General features: G+C 54.6%; 1 protein-coding gene across 2 annotated transcripts; it reads left to right on the top strand.

Moving 5' to 3' along the window:
• The first annotated feature begins 3,704 nt into the window (after positions 1 to 3,704).
• Positions 3,705 to 16,712, top strand: SCN2B (sodium voltage-gated channel beta subunit 2). 2 transcript variants are annotated; one of them, XM_017642306.3, is made up of 4 exons: positions 3,705 to 4,571; positions 11,624 to 11,860; positions 12,182 to 12,392; positions 13,031 to 16,712. In XM_017642306.3, exons 1-4 carry the CDS (start codon positions 4,512 to 4,514, stop codon positions 13,228 to 13,230), a joined length of 708 nt encoding a protein of 235 aa, XP_017497795.1. In that variant the 5' UTR covers positions 3,705 to 4,511; the 3' UTR covers positions 13,231 to 16,712. The 2 variants fall into 2 exon arrangements, with proteins under 2 accessions (XP_017497795.1, XP_017497800.1); XM_017642311.3 differs by having other exon boundaries at positions 3,730 to 4,571; positions 11,694 to 11,860.
• Positions 16,713 to 18,666: the final 1,954 nt, after the last annotated feature.

Here is an 18,666-nt window from a genome sequence, read left to right on the forward strand (position 1 = left end):
ATTTGCTAAAACACGAGCTGGGTGTGTGTATGCGTGTGTGTGTCATGCCGCCACTAAACTAGCTGAGTTATTTAGAGTCAAAGAACCTTAGGTTGCAAGTTTTATCCCAACACAGACAAGTTGTCATCTTAAACAAAGTTTCCCAGGATTGTCGACCCTCTGTGCTGGCCAGCTGGTCTGCCAATGTGGTCTGTCTTCCTCAAGGGATGTCAGGCAATCTATCACCACTTCCGTAATCCCAACTTTCGAAACATATCTGTATAAAAATAAAGGAACTTGGAGTTTTCTCAGAAAGCTAAGACCTTTCTTATTTCACAGATGATGACAGCAGTATTACCTGTCTGAACTGCACGTGGTATGTTCCTGGCCTTCTGAATTTGGGTGCCTTCTTATCTTCCCACCCACATTTCCCATTTTTTTTTCATGACCAGAACCCCCTGCTCCTTATATCTTTGTCTTTCCTGCTCCGAAGCTTTGCCCTCCGTGTTCCCCACCTGGAGTTCCTTTTCCCTTCCTGCCTGCCCAAATCAACATTTCTTCAAGGCCCTTCTCGAGTCCTGCCTGGGTGATCTCTTAGTCCTCACATCTTCCTAGATGTTCCTACACTTGCCAGGTTTTATCTTCTGATGCCCTCTAATTGTTTTGTGGCTGTGAGGCTGTATATTCTCCAGGAGATCTTGAGCTCTTAGAGATCTTGCTTTAGATCTTTTCTGTGAGCTTGTTTGCATCTGACCCCATGTGGGGCAATCCCTTGTTGCATGGACTTCCTAGGGAGTGGGGTGCCGACCTGGCTCCCCGTCCTGGTTCTGTCGCTCTTCAGCTGAGTAAGATCAGGCTGATGGAGCTTCTGCCCTTTCCCAGATGTAAAACACGTTCATTCCCACCTGTTCAGGGGCCACTAGAGGCCCAGCACTAGGAAGAATAAGACACAATCCCTAGTCTTAAAGAGTTACGGTCTAGCTGGGGAGGTAAGATGTGTAAACAAAAAATGAAAATATTCCCCAACTCCTAATAACATGGGGACACAAGCAATACCAGGTATGGATGGGTTTTCTATACATGTTTCTCTTTCTAGAATGTGAGTTCTCAAAGGGTGAGCTGTATCTCATTCATTTCTGAGTCTCTAGTTTCTAGCCTACTGTCTGGCATATATGGGACATTAAGTAGATACTTGAATTTGTTGAACGAGGGAATTGATAAACAATGAGTGAATGTAGTGTCAGGGGAGCATGATGAGAATAGATACGTAGAAGATAAGGAATGGGTGACTTCGGAAAAGATATTTGAAAAGACTACGAGTTTCCCAAGCAGAAGAGAGAGGACGGGCATTCCTAGAGGAAGAAACTTCAAAGGCAAAGGCACCAAGATGTGAAGGCCTCTGCAGGCCAGGAGAAGCCTCACCTGGTATGGAGTGGCTTGAGAAGGGCGTGGGGCAGAGGAGAGGTGAGTGAAATGAATTCCTACCATGTTATTCCCGAGCGGGTGGCCAGGTGCAGATCACCGGAGGCCAGCGTTGAATCCTGAACTTGTTCTTGCTTGGCAGCCCCTTCTCTCCAGCCACCCAAACCTGGCTCCCTATTGTCCCTTGCTCCTAGGAGGCAAACCTTTTCATAGGATTTGAAGACAACACTTCTCCAACTTTAATGTGCTCAAGCATCATCCAGAGCTCCTGTTAAGAATGCAGATTCGGATTCCTTGGGGCCGAGGTGGGGCCTGGGACTCTGCATTTCTAAGGAGCTCCCAGGTGATGCTGATGATGCTGGTCCGGGGACCACACTTTGAGAGGTGAGGCTCTCAGGCAATCTAGGGAGGCTCTCGGTAGCCTCAGCGAGGCCTCCCAGCAGCAAAGGAAAACTACTTTTCTTTGGATCATTTGTGATCCTGCTTCTCCCAGCGGAGTAGGTAATTGGATGTTGTCTGATAACATCTTCAGCGCTAAATGGCATGGCATATAAATGCCAAAAATAGGATTTTACTCCCCAAAGTAGCCATTTTTTATATTGGTGTCTTCATTCTGGAAATTACCTCTCTGAGTTTCAGCTTCCCAGGATTTTACTGGCCCCTAGGGAAGGCGTACTCTTTCGGAGCAAATGGGCATCAGGAGGCCCATGTGAGCTGTGGGGAGTTTCAGGGGTACCTCTCCTCCTGCCAGGGTACCTCGCCCCTAATGGGGTACCTTCTGACCCTTAGTCCTTGAGGGCTGAGTTTGACAAAGGCTATTCTGTTATAGGTCATGTACCTGGTTTTTCTTAGCCGAATTCTAGGCAGAAGCAGAGGAACTTCCGGATGCACGTCTTATCTCAGAAGTTCCAAAATAGAAGCTTCTGGGCCCAGCGTGTGACCAAGTGAGCAAGGTAAGCAGCTTCACCGCCTCGCAAGCACCCTCAGCTGCATCAAGGAAAAAGAGGAGGCCGGCTACGTCAAACTAAAACTCTCGGGCTGACCTGTGTCTGCGGCAGCCTGGGAGGCAGAGCTGCAGGATGGGATCTGGCTGGGGCCTGGAGCAGCGCTGGGCCGGCTGGGCTCAACCCGTCTATTCCTCAGGACACACCTGGCAGCGGGGCCACTACCTGGAGCAGACCTGGGAGGGAGGGTACTTTTTCTTCCCTAGGCTGCACTCCTCTTCCCTGGTTTTCCCTCCCGTGGACTGTGTGTTCTGTGGACGAGCCAGACTCTCTCTGGTCTAGTGATAGGGGCACTTGGGGTACAGGGTCTGTGCAAGATCCCATCCTGATGACCACCTCTGGGGGGTGGAGAGCAATGGAGGTCTCCTCTCCTCCCCTCTGCCTTAAGGTACTGTCCCCAGAACCTGGCCCGGTTCAGTCCTCCCTGGCAACAGCTTCAGTGCCGGGCTAGGTCCTGCTGCCTTCACAGATGTCTGCTTTCCCCCATTCCCTCTCCACCTGCGTTCATCCGTTCAGGCCTGCCCAGTGCAGCTCTGCATCACCTGCCTATTGAGTGTCTGCTGTGAGCCAAGCACCGTGCTGGCCCCATTTCATTCCTCCACACCCTGCCCCTCAGCTCCTTTCACAGCACACTCCTCTCGCTCGTCCACGCCAGTTTTCTCTTCCCCGTGTCTCTAAATAACCTGATGGGAGGTCTCCTGTTTCCTCCCCTGGGAGATGGGCAATGAGGGATCCTCGCAACACCCAGTGCTTTACCCAGACCTCAGTCGGAATCCCCGCTCTGACTCTGCCCTTCGCTACCTTATGTAAGCTTGGGTGGGTTGAGCCCCCAGCTTCACTTCCCTTATTTGCAATTAAGAAGAAGAAGAAGAGAAATCACCTATTCCAGGGTTCCAGTCAAGCCGAGATGTCATGCATAAGGCACTTGGCACAGAGCTCAAGCTCACAGTGATGAGTTGCTCCCTCTTTGGTGCACTGATGGCCCATCCCGTGTGCATGTGATTTTGCTGCCCAAGAACCTGGATTCTACTTAAATGTCTTCCCAGAAGAGGTAGAAGACCTTCTCTGTTTAGGGCCACCTTGGCAATCCACCTAAGTTCTCCTGTTTGCGATCCTAGCCCATTTTTCCTTCTGTTTTCAAAGGAAAAATGTTCAAACATACGCAATAGAAGAGAGAGCCGTTTCAGTGATCAGCATTGTCCACTCCATGTCACTCACCTCCACCACCTCTCTTTTCTTTTCCTGGAATATTTTAAAGCAGATTCCAGTCACCATTTCCCCTAGAAACACTCAAGTGTGTATAACAAATGAATATGTTAAAGCATATGACCACCATGTTTTTATCACACTCAGCAAAATGAAGAATCGCTCGTTAATATAATCTAACACCCAGTCCATGTTTATGTTTTCCCAGTTGTCTCAAGAATGTCTTTTTGCTGTTGATTTGAGTGAATCAGGATTCCCCAAAGGTCCGTATAACATCCGATTGTAAGATCTCTTAGATGCGTTTACAACAGCCTGTTTCAAATGTTCTGTTTTCAGTGGAAATGCTAGAAAAAGGAGGAAGTCCTTACTTCCTAAAAGTCCCCCCAACTCACTTCCCTTTCCAAATAACACAAAAACAAGCAACTCCTTTATGGGGTGTTTTTAAAGGACAAAAAGAATTTCCTCCTTACATCAGCTTTGAAATGAATGGGTTCTTCTAACAGCTTTCAAAACCCAACAATCATCCAAGAAAACAGGTCAGATTTGCTTTAGTTCTTGTTTTAGAGGGTGACAATTTCTGGGAACTTTGCTCTTTTCAGAAAGACTCTTTTATGCCCTCCCACCTGCTTTCTGAAATCCACCAACCACAAAATTTACTCCATCCCCCTTTTTCTCTCTCTCCTTCACACACTCCCTCTCTCTTTTTAGCAGCCACAGACAAGCCGGCCATATTAGAGAGATGGAAATAAAGCTTCAGTAATGTTGTATGTGTCTTTGAAGTACATCTGTGCATTTTTTTTTTAGCATTCAACCATTCCACCCGTGTAGCCCTCGGCCCCCCAATTCACGCTCTCCCATATCCCACCCGACTAACATCACAGTCTCTGAAAATGCACAGAGATGCCTGGCTACCTCGCCCTGCCTTCAGTCTCACGGGGCTCAGTCTCTTTTTCTCTTTGGGTAAGTTAGATTGCACATCTGCATGCTCTTGAGGGTTCAGCGTTAGCCACAGCTGGAAGAGGATGGGGGCAGGGGGCAGGAAAGGAGACGACAGTTGTTTGAGCTTCCCTTTGGTGTCCTTGGGAAGGGAGGTGCCGGAGACTGGGGAAGACATTACTGGGCACTGCATAGTGCCGGGATGACTTGGTCCCAGAAACGCTGAATCGGGGTCTCCGTGTTGTCGGGGGTGACAGTTGTCAAGGGAGGTGATTTTTCTTTGGGTATCCCTGAGATGGACCTATGGTAGGGTGGGGGCAGAGGGGTAGGTTGGCCCGCAGAGGCTCTTCATGGATTTTTCTTTCAGCTGCTGCACATGTGGGGTTCTGGGACCTGTGTGACCTTAAAGGGTTTCATTTGTGAACCCTGACCTTTGGAATCTGGTGGATTCAGGATATGAGGAAAGAGCATGTGGGGGAGTTGGGGCAGAAAGTCGAGTCTGGGCCCGGCTTCCTGGAAATCTGTACCCCTGATTTGGGGAAATGTGTTGAGGAGTAGGTGGGAAGCAGGCTTGAGGAATGAGCTCTGGGCTGGGAAGAGAGCGGCCGAGGCGAGCATTGACGGAGAAGGCCTCTGGCTTGGGCCGGAGGGACGGGAGGAGGGCTCAGGCGAAGGGATCAAGAGATCAGAAAGGAGCCCGTGGGCTCGGGGTGGCTGTGCCTCTTTGACACCCTGTCTCAGGCCTGCCTGGCCCAGCCTGGTGGACTGCTGACACATGATCTGAATGTAAATTTCATACTTGTCCACTTACTTACTGGTACGTAGCTGGGCTGGAGTGGTGTTTGCAAGCCTGCTTTATAGGTATTCTCATTCATGCTCCTAAATTTTCTCACTGCCGGTGTAGCAGTTGGTCAAGTCCAAGGGCTGTCAGTGGGGATATTCCCCATCACAATTTCTCTCTTCCTCTGGCGAGCTGTGCTGGATATTGGCAGGAGTGCTAAACAGAGACCGTGCAGAGTCCCCGGCAGCCTGTGGGAGGCCTATTAGCTTTGCTCAGTTACTGGACATATTAATGACAGAGCAGAAATGTTTGGAAGCTTGGGCGGTACAAATAGCATGAGCCTTGGAATCAGATCTGGTTTAAAGCTACCTTGTCATTTTCTTCATGACCGCCGGCAAGTTACTTGACCCCTCTGAGCCCCAGTTCTTTCACAGGTAAACTGAGGAATGCCTACCGCCAGGTTGTGTTTTTGAGTCTGGCATATAACAGGTGCTCAGTAACACTAACCTTTATGAATGTTTTTCACGTGCCCATTGGCTACATCTCTTGTTCAGTGTTCATGGTATTCGGTCATCATAGGAAGTAGATACAGCTATTACTCTCAGGTTGCAGGAGAGGAAACAGGCACAGAGAAGTTAAGTAACTTGCCTAAGAAGGTCACGGCCAGTTTAAGATGAGCTGCAATTTGAACCCCTGCTTGTCTGACTGCAGCATCTTCTTAACCGTTGACTTCTACTGCCCCCGATGTTCAAGAAGTGGTACTGCTGTATTAATAATAATTGGTCCAGGAATCTCAAGGGCAGGTAAAAGAGAGGGAGTTGGGTGAAACACCTGTGTGCCAGGAGCCAGGGATGGAGAACTCTTTGGGGGATTTGGGGAGAGCTTCCTGCAGGAGGGAGGCAGCCTTGTGAGAGTCTGATCCAAATGAAGGAAGGAAAGGGGCTCCGTGGTGGAGGGGCACATGGATCTGGGGTAAAGAGGTCAGGGAGGGGGTTGGTGAGGTGGTAGTGGAGGAAGCTAAAGCTTTTCTGCAAGCCTGGGGGGAAGGATGCAGGAATGGGGTGCTGCAACTTGAATCTGATCGGTGCTGTGAGAAGTCACACCTCGGAACTCCAAGGCAGAGTGCTCAGGTGGACAGTGGGACTTCTGCTGGGCGGCATCCGTCCCCAGATGGAAGGATGTCGCAGGTGATGAGGGCGGGGATTGGATCAGGGGCTGGGTTTGTGAGGATGACTACAGAGCTGGCAAAGGGAAGGGGCCATGCTGAGCAGCCTTCTGTACACATGGCAGGAGCATGCGAGACTAGCTTTTGGTTAGAAACAACCCAAACTGGGCTTCCCTAGAGATTTCTTGAGACTATTAACTCTGTGATCACAAGCCTGGTTACCAAAGTGTGGGTTAGTTAGCAGGGACCTGGAAAGTACAGCCTCGTCCTCACTCAAGCCCCTGCACATGTCTGCTCCTGGGGGCAGGGACTCAGACATAGAGAGGAAAATGCCTTCCCTTCTTTCTAAAGACTTTTATGGGGTGCCTTCTGTGTGTCACACGCTGTTCTAGGTTCAGGGATACCAATATGAGTGAGAATCAGTTCCTCAGGGCTTCCCGAGGGATTCAGAATGCAGGTGCATCAAATAATAACAACACATTGTTGTATATGTTGTGATAACAATAACAGCAGCTATCCTTTGTTGAGGGCTGACTGTGTGCTAGGCACTGCTGTGAACTTTATACATTAGTTTAGTCTTTTCATCCTACCAACAGCCCAAGGAGGTAGGTTCTATTATTGTCCCCCATTTTACAGATGGGGAAATGGAAGTATTGCAAGGTTAACTATCTTGCCTAAGATCAGACCAGGGCTCTAGAACCCTGGCCTCGGCCACTAGGCCATTCTGCCTCCAAGGCATGTGGAGGCAATAGAAACAGGGCTGGGGAGAGGGCCCAGGCACTGGGGAGCTGTCATGGAGGCAGTGGGACCTGCCTTAGTCACAGGGACCTGCAGGGTATGGAGGAAGACCCCAGGGGCAGAAGGGCGAAGGAGCTCCTCAGCCTGAAGCAAAAACCTGTGCAAAGGCACGGAGGGGTAAAAGGAGGTGGTGGCGTCTGGAAGAGTAGAACTCTGGGGTCCCTGGAGTGGAGGAAGCCTGGAGGGCTGGGAGCTGGCAGAAGGGGCCAGGGTGTAGGCTGGTCCCAGATGGCAAAGGGCTCGGAAGCCGTGCCAGGAATCCCAAAGTAACAGGGAGCCAGTGGAGGTTTCAGGGGGAGCGATGGCGAGAGGACATGTTGCTCTCCTGGCTGCACGGGAGTGGACTAGGCTGGGAGTGGAGTCCCTAGAGTGGGAGAGGGTCCACAGGGTGAGGCAGTTCAGGAGACGGGCTGAGTGTCACCTCCACCTGTGAGGCAGGTGCTGCCCAAGGGGACAGAGTGCTCCAGAAGATTGGGAGACAATTTCCCTGCTTAGACACAGTGTCTCTCTCTCTTTAACCAAGCAACCTCACAGGTTGCTCTGGGGTAGCAAAGAGGAGTGAGAGCAATGAACTTCCAGTCTCTCCAGGAGATGAGCCAATTTTGTGATGTCTGCAGGATAGGTGAGTTAGGAGAGGGTACGACATGGGGCCCAGAGAAAGCCAGAGAAAGTGGGGATGCCTGGGCACCGTGGTGCTTTGGAGCTAAGATCAAACGCATGTCCTTATTGCAGCCCCGCTGATCATTACTTCCTTTCTGTGGCTAGAAATCAGGAGTCCCAGGCCCCTGGCCTGGTCCCAAATGGGACAGCCAGGAAGACTGTGGCTCCCCTTGTACGGAGGGCCCTTTAAATAGGGCCATTACGCTCTGGCCAGCCTGCCTGGGGCTGGGGGCTGGCAGTGGTGGGGCTGGGCCTGCCCTGTGGACTGGAGGCCTGGTCCCTGACACTCCTTGGAATGGTCATCACCCCCTCACCCAGCTTCAACCCTCAGCTCTCTGTCTGGAGCCTGGCAGCCTGGGTTCAAATCTAGCTTTGTCACCTGCTAGCTGTGAACTTGAGTTGCCCACTTAACTTCCTTGTGCTCAGTTTCTTCATCTGGAAAGTGGGGGTGGTGTCTGCAGGCTGCTTGAACAGCGCCTGGCACACAGTGAGCGCTCTGTTGTTGTTAGGAAGTCCTTTCTGTGGTCCTCGCCATGGATCTGCTACCTTCCTGGAGCAAGGGATTTCATCGAGAGAACAGGACTTTGTGCACAGTTCTGACCTCGTGGCATGATGGCTTTCTGTCTTTCATGAGGGCCTGGATTGGTGACAGGCCTCTGGCCTTTGCCTTGGGTCTGTGATCCTGAGAAGATGCAGGCTGAGGGGGGCACCGGGACCAGGGGTCAGAAACCATGGTACTGGCCCAGCTTTGTAGCCTGTCTCTGGCCTCTGAGTGTCTCTCTCAGGGCCTCGCTTTCCTCACTGGTAAGGCATGGGGTCTGGATCTGAGGTTCCCGCCCTGGCTTCCTCGGATCTGTGACCCTGGGCCTTCCTGCAGTTGGGACTTCATGTTCGGCCTCTCTGACCACCAGAGGGCACGCGGGTTCCTCCTGGTGCCGCCGGCAGGGGCAGCGCTGCAGGCCTGCAGGGGAGGACCCTGTGGTGCGCCCCTCCCTCTGCCCCCTCCTGCCAGCCAGAAAAGGCCCCTCTGCTCTCCTCTGCTCTGCCCTCCCACACAGGGAGTGCTGGCTCCTTAAGCGTGGAGGGAGCTGCCCTGTGGGGTTCCAGTTCTAATGGGAGTGATGTCTTGGGCCGGGGGCAGGACAGAGCCGGGGGTGGGTCAGCCAGGTCTGCTACTTCCTGGTATCACCTGGAGGCTCCTTTTGGCTGGGGGGATCCTGGCAAGTAGCAAACCCTTCCAAAGAAGGGGGCTGGGGAGGCAGGGCCTTCCTGGGACATGAGGTGAGCTCAGGACAAGGCCCTGCCAGGCTCCTTCCCTGCAGATTTCCCTGCCTCTGCAGAGCGGGGGCGGCAATGGCATTTTCTGCACACCTCCTCCTTGCCTGGTGCTGGCGCCGTGCTTCCGTAATGGTATGAAAGTGGAGAGCTTGGAGCCGGGCCTTGTTCTCAGCCGCCCCAGTTCATCCTCCCGGGACGGGCACTTCAGTGCACACTGGGAGCCTAGGCCCTTGGATGGGGGTGCATGCCGAACCCTCTATCTAGGGCTCAGCCTGGCCTCCAGGACAAGCAGGTCAGAGCATCTTCTGTTCTTGAGTTCTCCATACTGGCTCTGGCCACACACCCTCAGAGATGGGCTGAGCAGACTTCGCTATCACAGTACGGCCACTCCTGGGGTGGGGCCCTGCAACTTTGCACAAGGCAAACAGTTTGAAATGGAAAAACCCTACAGGGCATCCTCCCACCCTGCTGCACCCCTGTTGGGCCTGGGGGAGGTCCAAGGGGCTGTGCTGTGCGGGCAGATGGCCCCAGAGGCCCTTTCTGCTGGGGGCAGACCTGGAGGAGAATTTTAGATAAGAGCTCTCCAGGAGCACTTATGCTAGGCAGACTGTGCTGTGCTTTCTATATTTCATCCTATTTAATCATCATGCCAACCCTGGAGGGGGGGTGTCGTCTGCTGAGTTTTGCAGAGCACAGGAATGAGGCTTAGCAGGTGAGGAGGCTGGCCCACATTCCCCCAGCCACTTGGGGCAGAGCTGGAATGGAGCCCACGTCCGTGTGACCTCTCCGTACCAGCAGCCACGGCTCTCCCCGGGCAGCTCTCTAGATGCCCCCTGCCACCAGCCCCCCAGTGGCTTCCTACCTCTCTTGGGAGAATAAAGTCCTAATGCCTTGTTCTGGCCAGTGAGGCCCCTGACCACCTGGTCACTGCCTAACTCTTAGACCTCGGGCTTCAGGGTCTGTCCCCTTGACGGCTCTGCTCCTGTGCCGCAGACCCATGAAGCCTATTCCAGCCCCTGGGGCTTCACTCTTGATATTCCACTGCCACAGAACTCGATTCCTTCAAAACTTCCAATGACCGCCTCCCCTGCTTCACTCAGGAGCTGCCTGCATGTTCCCCGCTCAGGGCATTTTCCCTGACCCCCCCCTTCACCTGGCTGTGTTCCTTATAGTCCTTGCCATGTGTCACTACCTGAAGTGACATTAGTGTTTTTCCTTGTTAATGTTTGTCGCCTGCGTGGAATACAAGTTCCATGTTGCAGAGACTCTGTGTACAGCAGTAACCCCCAGGGTCTAGACTGAGTCCTGGAGTGTAGTAGGCGATCTCTAAGTATTTGGTAAATAAGTGGAAAAATTATTGATGCTGAGCATTGCTGTTTATCCTCTACAAAGGAAATTAATCTTTTGGGATGAGGTTTTGACAATATTGGCCTAGAACCTTAGAATGAAGGCCAGGACTAGGGTGAGGCAAATGAGGGCCTAGGGTGCAGCTTAAAGAGGTATGGCATGACCCCAAGAGTGGGTGCCCCTTATATTTTGTACCTGAGGCTCTCTGCCCTGTGAGGGGCACAGCCATTTCAGTTGGAAGGACGTTGGCCCCCTCACCTCACTCTGGACTCTGCCCTGCTTAGGATGTCTGACTGGGCCTTTCTCAGCTCCCGCACCCAGGTCTCCTGGACCAAGGCTGGAGCTCCCTACGGGATTTCGCAGAAACCTGCTCCTCCCACCCTGCCACCCTTTCAGCTTGTATCGGCTCCTGGCTGTGGTGTTTGCAGGCCTGACTTCTCCAAAAGGGACCTCTGTCCTTGTAGACCCATCAGCTGGTCCCTTGGAATTGTGCCAAGTCTTCTGGGGCACCTCTTCCCGTTCACTGTTCTTCTGTCCTCTTTCCTGCCTGCTGGAAGTCCGGGGAGGGCAAGGGGGCCGGGCTGGGCCGGGCACCCCGCTTTACTCCGGCTCAGGTGCCGAGAGCGCAAGGCCTTCTGAATCTCCGGCTGTCCCCCCACGCGGGACATTGTGGCTTTAGCTGGGAGAGCGTTCGCTCGGCGGAGGTGGATGGAAGTGGTGGGGAGGAAGGGGTAAACTGAGGCCAGCACAGTGAAGCCCCTTGTCCAGGGTTCTCAGCTAACAGGAGACAATGGCAGGACTGGGACAGGACAGCCAGGTGGAGGGGTGCACAGCAATGGCCCTGGAAAAGGCTTGGGGCCATTTGTCCATCCCTGGCTTGACAGCCAGTTTGATCTGTTGCCATCTCAACGTTGATCTGCTCTCCATTTCACCCCGAGGGTCACGTCAGGTGCCTCTTCTGAGCCTTGCCCACCCCACGCTGTCCCCTCGGTCTCAGCCTTGAGGGACCCAGCCTGCTGCCATAACTCCTGCTCCGCTCCTTGCCAGGTGCAGAAGGCTGGCCCCCTCTCCAGCTCTGTCACACAGAGTCCTCACCAGCTTGTGGCTTTGTCCACAGTGCCACCAGGGCGGAGCATGGAAGTCACAGTACCTGCCACCCTCAATGTCCTCAACGGCTCTGATGCCCGCCTGCCGTGCACCTTCAACTCCTGCTACACAGTGAACCACAAACAGTTCTCCCTGAACTGGACCTACCAGGGGTGCAGTAACTGCTCCGAGGAGATGGTGAGTCCTGCGGCAGAGATGGGGCATGGGGGTGGGGCATGAGCAGGAGATCCCATGCTGAGCACACATTTTCCACCACCTGCTCCTGCGCTGGATCAGGACCCCAGAATACCCGGGCCCCGGAGCACCCTGTGGGCTGTCTGCTCCGCAGGGCTTTGGCAGGAGGTGTGGTGTCGTACCTGGGTGGCCCTGGGAGGGAGGTGGAGATCCGAGGTAACTGCCTCTCTCCCAGCTCTGAGGCTGCCCAGGAGGAGGGGCACCCCGCTCCCTTGGCAGGTCCTTGCTCATCCATCCCCGTCCTGCCCCTCACCCTGCTCCCAGTTCCTCCAGTTCCGCATGAAGATCATTAACCTGAAGCTGGAGCAGTTCCGAGACCGCGTGGAGTTCTCGGGGAACCCCAGCAAGTACGATGTGTCCGTGACTCTGAGAAACGTGCAGCTGGAGGATGAGGGCACCTACAACTGCTACGTCATGAACCCGCCCGACCGCCACCGTGGCCATGGCAGGATCCTCCTGCAGGTCCTCCTGGAAGGTGAGGCGCTGCTGCGGGCCCCGGACCACTGCTGCCCGCCAGTCGGCAGTCCCGGCTCAGGGCTGCTCGGGCCGCGCCCTTGTAAACGGAGGGAGGCGTCGGGGGTTTTTCTCCTTCCAGGCCTCGGAGGCCTGGGAACCTGTCTCAGAGAGTCCTTGTGATAATATCGATCATGATTACAATCTTAAGAATCATAATAGCAGCCTTCATTTATTGAGCACTTACTATGTCTCAGTTATAGGGCTGAACTCTATATATGCATTGTCCTATTTCATCCTCATAAAATCCTGCGTGGGAGGAACTATTATTATCCCCATTGTACAGAGGAGGAAACTGAGGCTTAAAAAAGTTACCTGAAGTCACCCAACTAGTATATAGTACAGTCAGAACTCAGACTGGAGTCTGTGCGATCTCAGAGTCCAGCGCTCTTAATACTGCACGGCGCTGCCCTCCCCCGGGGCTCTAGGTGCCCTGGGGTTTGGGGAGGGGACACTTAGCTATTAATGGCTGGGTGGGGTTTTGGCTTTGACTTAAGTCCTTTCCACGGAGGAGAGTGAAGTCAGGCCCCCCGTGCATCCTGGGGGGCCGGTGCCATTGGAGGAGGCTCCCGCCCAGCCCTGTGGCCTTCGCTTCTGCAGAGCCGCCTGAGCGGGATTCCACGGTGGCCGTGATCGTGGGCGCCTCCGTTGGGGGCTTCCTGGCTGTGGTCATCTTGGTGCTGATGGTCGTGAAGTGCGTGAGGAGGAAAAAGGAGCAGAAGCTGAGCACAGACGACCTGAAGACGGAGGAGGAGGGCAAGACGGACGGCGAGGGCAACGTGGAGGACAGTACCAAGTAACTGCGGCGGCCCTGCAGCGGCGGCCCTGCAGCCCCGGCCCGCGCCCTGTCCTCCTCCCGCCCTCCGCCCTGCACAGTGTGCCCCTGCCCGCCCTCTGTTGGTATGCTTCCCTTGAACCAGGACCCCAGGGCCCGCCTGGGCCCCTCTGAGCCCCTCACTTCGTATCCCCCACCCTGCACCAAGAGCGACCCACCTCTCCTTTGAGGGACCTGCCAAGGCGTCTGGGGTGTGTGGGCCCTGGGGGAGGGACAGGGGGCTTGGAGCTGCCAGCCCTGAGAGGCAGGGGGGGTGGGAGGGCAGTGGAGGAGGCAGCTGTCTGGCTGCCTAGTGCGGGGACTGTGTGGTGTGGCTTCGGAGGGGAACGGCCTTCCTGTGACGGCTCCCGGTGCCTGGGTCGGGAGCGTTGTTGAAGGAGGACTTCGTTTCCCGAGTATTGAGGAAGCCGGGGCTGGAGGCCAGCAGGGACAGCCTGGCCCCAGGAGCTCAGCTCAACCCCTTCTCCAGCCGAGCTGCTGCAATAGAAGCCTCATGGCTCCCGGTTGGCCCCAGTCCCGTGGGATTTTTGGCGAGACTAGTACTGAACAGCCGCTGGCTGGGCCATGGGTGCGCTGGGTCCAGTAGTGGTCATTTTTCACCATACTCACTAACGGGACGAACTTCAGCTGAGGGGCTAAACGGTTGGGGCTCCGCAGGGCAACGGAGCGCTCTGCACCCGCCTTCCTGCAGGGTGAGCGCTGGTGGTGGGTGGGGGGCAGCCAGGGCAGAGCGGGCAGGGCAGGAGGCCCCGCAGGGTGGGCAGGGGCTTCCCTTTGCAGCTCTATTCCAGCCTTCCGGGTCACCCTCTGCGGGGTGGCCTCTGGCTTTGGCCTGGGATGCCCTGTGGAGTGTGAGGGGAACCTGGGGGCTGCTGAGGCCCCAGCCGCCAGGCCACGTCTGGAGCCGTGTTACGTCCTCCCTTGCCAACAACTCCCGCAGTACGGAAGCAAGCAGCCTTTGTGGAGAGCCAATTTCACTGCCATTTTACTCACATTAAGAGGGACTTATTTAAGCCTCGAGAGAGAGAGACAAGAGTAAATGCTGACGTGGAGAACACCACCTGGGAAGACCTCAGAGATCAACTAGCCAGGGCATCCTGCAGATGGGGAAACTGAGGTTCACCGAGGGTCCTACCACTTCCTCTGGCTCCTGAGTGTCCAGGTTGGGTCAACAGAGCCACAGCTTTCCCGGTGGGAGGGCCTTTGGGGACGGATGTGCAGAGCATGGAGGAGCCCAGCCCTTCCACACTCTGGGGTGGCTGGGGCAGGGACAGGTTGCTGGGGGTCAGAGGGCAGAGCTGCTGCTAGTGCCCCTTGCCTCCCATGGGACCCTCCTCAGCACCTCCCAGCCTTGCCAGGAGCGCAGGCCCTGCCCGGGCTCAGGGTGTCAGAGCCCAGGGCTGGAACTTGTCTGGGGAAAGGGGTGGAGACAGGACTGTGACAGTCTCAGGGACCATTCTCTGCCTTTGCCCATCAGATGGCCAGTTTGGGGAGAGAGCAATAACATATGGGAGATTCAGTTTAATTCAGTTCAACTTCCATTTATTGAGCATCTCCTGTGTGCCAGGCACTGTGCTGGGTGCTGGGGACACACACAAAGCCATAACACAGTTGGGAACTGCCAGGTCAGCGCTATGGGGACCAAGATTAATTTTTTTGGTGCATCTAATTCCCCCTCTGCAGCCACTGTTTCCAGGGCTGGAGTTGGAGAAGAAGGCCTTGGGGAGGGAGGAAAGGAAGGAAGAGGGAAGACAGAGCAGGGAGCAGGGTGAGAGGCCAGAGAGGTGGGTGTGGAGTGGGGGATGGGCAGCCAGCAGAGAGCCCCTGGGTGGCGTGAGCCCACCCCATCTGGAAACTCTAACTCGGTAGGCTCAGTACCTAACTGCCAATCAACACACTGCCAATGGGGGTGGGCTAAGCTCCAGGATGCCTGGGGCAGGCGGATACTGCCCGTTCTTGGAACCAACCAGCTGAGAGGGGGACGGCTGGCAGGGCCTCATGCCAGCTGAGGCCAGGGGTGGCTGCAGTACTTCTCCAGCTTGCAGATTTCACTTTGGGGCAGCCTCGTCAGTGCTGTCCTCTCCCAAGATGAGGGGCGGTCTGTGCTGATGCTGGGAACCTTTTTCCAGGCCACACAACATTTACGGGACTTACTTGCAATATTTCCCAGGTTGATTCTAAATCCTAATTCTCCATAAAGAACCCAAAGACTTCTGGGTTCCTTCCTTTCTCTGCCCTTACCGGGGAGAGCAATGTGCCTCCCCAGGAGCCTCAGGAGCCCGAACAGATGGGGATGAGCCAGGAACTGCCTTTGCCCCAGGTGCCCACCCTCGAATGCACTCCTTCTTAAGCCTCTGAGACTCTGCCAGAGATCTCAGAGAGCTGCCTCCCCCAGGCAGTGAGGCTGGGAAAAAAATGGGGCTTCTGTGAGAAGAGGTGGGAAGTCAGCAAGCTGTGGCTCTGCCCTGCTTCTAGTTTATGCCAGCAAACTGCTCCCTTTCCTGCACCGTGGGGGTCAAGCCCCACTTCGGGCTGCATGTCCGGGTCACCGCACTGCTGGGTTCAGTCCTGGTTTTCTCGACTGCCGCTGCCTCTCCCGCTGTCTCAGAACCCCCTGTCTGTCTGTCTCTTCCTTCTAATTAAGGGCCACTGTAAAAAGATATGGGCTGGCCAACCCATGGGATGGAGCTTCTCAGAACAGAGTACCATTTTTCAGGACTGAAATGCCTTGAGGTGCCTTGGAACTGGCTTTGGAAGTAGCCATCTGCCCCCTAGCTCTGGACTAATCCCAGTTATTCCCAATTTATAAAAAGGAAAAGCTGGTTGGATCCATATTTCTCCCTATGAATCTCCTTGGGGAGGTGGGCTGATAAGTGTTTGCAAGGTCAGGTTAAGCAGCAGGACAATGGAAAATACTGGCCAGGTCCAAAAGATAGTCCCAGGCCATGGAAATGGCTTGGAGCCGTTGGAATGGGTGATGCATCAAGAATTTTCCTTCCTACTTATGTCTTAAGGATAGACAGCCTGTCTCTTACTGGGCCTCCTGCTTATGTCTTCCTTTATTGAAGCTTGCTGACGCATTGTACATAGTCTATATATAGGTATAGGTATATTACATATACAAATATAAAACATCTCACTACATCCACCCCAAAAGTTCCACTGGGCTGGGGGCGGGGGAACAATCATTTCTCAGTGTTTCAAGTTGGTTCACCAAAGGCAAATCATGTTATGTTCTTTGTGCACTTGGAGGGGAAAACCCAACAACTTCTGCACTTTCTGGGCTTTATGTGCTGTGCGTGGCTGGAAGAGGTGCTGGGGAGAAGGACTCGAACAGTCCTCTGTGACCTGAGTGTGCGGTGTGTCTGCTTTTGGAGCGGACTTTCTTCTGCACTTTGTCTTACTGCTTGGATCTATTGCTACAATAAACACATCGTCTCTCCTGAATATCCTTTGAATGTGGCTTTTTTCAGGGGTACAGAGTGGAGTGAGATGAGGCTTTGCCAGGATCCTGACAGGGCCCCCTCAGGCCCCATTCCTGGTCATTGCATTGACACTACCAGACCCCTGCCAAGGACCGAGCTGTTCTATGCTACCCCTGCTGAAGATGTTTCATCTCTGTTCCCCTTTGTCTTCCCAGAATCCCAGGGGACTCTCTCTCTCTCTCTCTCTCTCTCTCTCTCTCTCTCTCTCTCTCTCTCTCTCTCTCTCTCTCTCTCTCTCACCTTGGGAGCACCCTGAGGGCAGAGTGGCTGAACACCCACTTCTTGGAGGCCTTTTGGTTATTTCTGGGATGAAGACTGCCCCGTCTTTCTCAGCTGAGTCTGACTAGGCAGATAGCTCTTTTGCCTGCTCTAGATTTGGGAAGAAGAGATGGCAGCTGCTCAGTCTGCCCTCCTGAGACTTCATGGGCGAGAGTGGCCAGGGCAGGAGTCAGGCTGCTGTGTCTTGTTTATGTGCTGCTGAGTCAGCTCTGAGTTCAGAACCAAAGGCGTCCCCCTGGCCCAGACACACCAGGTCTTTTCTCTCTTGCTTGCTGTCCTTATGTCTCTCCTTGCAGTTTTTCTCTCTTACACACACACGCACATGCACACGCACACACACACATGCACGCATGCATGCGCACACGCACGCACACACACACACACGCACGCATGCACGTGCCCTTGCCTAGGAGGCTCGCTGGGTAAGAAAAGCCTCAGCTTTCTGAAGGGCGAGGAAATGCTCGCGTGGCTTGGCCCTCCCTTTCTCCTGGTTTCCTTGTCATTTCTGTCTGTTGCCTGTGACCCAGAGAACTTCGCCAGTGGTCAGTGGCCAGATGCATTGTAGAATGTTCCAGGAGGAGACTGACATTAGTCCTAATCCTGCAAAGATTACAACTTGAGAAAGAAGCCAAAAAGGAGATGGCAGCATTAGACAGAGGTGGCTGGCACTTAACAGGGTCACGGGCACCTCGGTTTAAAAGGATGTCTGGCTCCAAAGCCCTCAGATCCTTCCAAGGAAGGGGTGCCGGAGAAGGTGCTTCTCTACTTGACAGACAGCGAAGTGGAGGTGGACTGAGGGGGATGTGGAGCCAGCAGAAGGCGGCGGGGATTCTGGCTGGCTTCCTCCTCCTGGGACTTTTCTCTCGGAGCCCTCTGGAGCCAGGCCCGGCCTCTGGAGGGCTGCATCTGGCTGAGGCCTCTCCCCTAAACTGACTGGCCTTTGGCCCAGCCTGCTTGGGGCCGGAGGGGAAGCCCTGATCGCAGAACAAGCTGCCTGTGGGGGAAGGGCTGCCTCCCACTCTGGGGCTCAGACTTGGTCACTGGTTTCCGGTGTCCCCTGACTGAGGTGGAGGGGCCACTACGAGAGCCTCTCCATTTTCACTGCTCCTCACTTCCCAGCGGAGCCCCTTGCAGGGATCTGGCACAGCTTGGGCCTGCCCATGGCCTGCTGCCATGGAACAGGGGCCTGCGTGCTGAGGCTTTCAGAGTCCGTAGGACTGGTCTTGAGGGCCAAGAGGAGTGGGGCAGGAGAGGAGATCTTTACAACATCAGGCACAGGCGGGCTCCCGGGGTTACCTGGCCAAAGCTCCTGACTATCCTGAAGGGGAAACTGAGGACCAGAACAAGGAATTGACTTGCTTAAGGCCGCGTGGCAGGACTTGTCAAGGATCTCCCATCAGGCTCCAGGCTGGCTGTCCTCCCCACAGCCCACAGGCTCCCGGGCCTCCTGCCTGCTCTGCAGGCTCCGCACAGCAGAGGAGGCCTCTAGCTAGAAAAGGGAGAAAGACTCTGGGGATGGAGGTGATGGGAATAGATGAGTTATGAGTGGGTAGCCTAGGAAAGCAGCTTTTTCCTTTTCTCTGGCAATAATGACCTTGAGAGTCCAGGAGGTGCTAGGGAAGGAGGGGCAAGTAGAC

Source organism: Manis javanica, chromosome 6 (assembly GCF_040802235.1).
Source record: "Manis javanica isolate MJ-LG chromosome 6, MJ_LKY, whole genome shotgun sequence".
Lineage (NCBI taxonomy): Eukaryota > Metazoa > Chordata > Mammalia > Pholidota > Manidae > Manis > Manis javanica.

Excerpts from the sequence above, each read along its gene's own strand:
- SCN2B (XM_017642306.3), top strand. The coding sequence starts at position 4,512 with ATGCCTGGCTACCTCGCCCTGCCTTCAGTCTCACGGGGCTCAGTCTCT. Across the intron at positions 4,572-11,623 it reads CAGTCTCTTTTTCTCTTTGG|GTGCAGAAGGCTGGCCCCCT; the intron begins GTAAGTTAGATT and ends GCTCCTTGCCAG. Across the intron at positions 12,393-13,030 it reads CCTGCAGGTCCTCCTGGAAG|AGCCGCCTGAGCGGGATTCC; the intron begins GTGAGGCGCTGC and ends TCGCTTCTGCAG.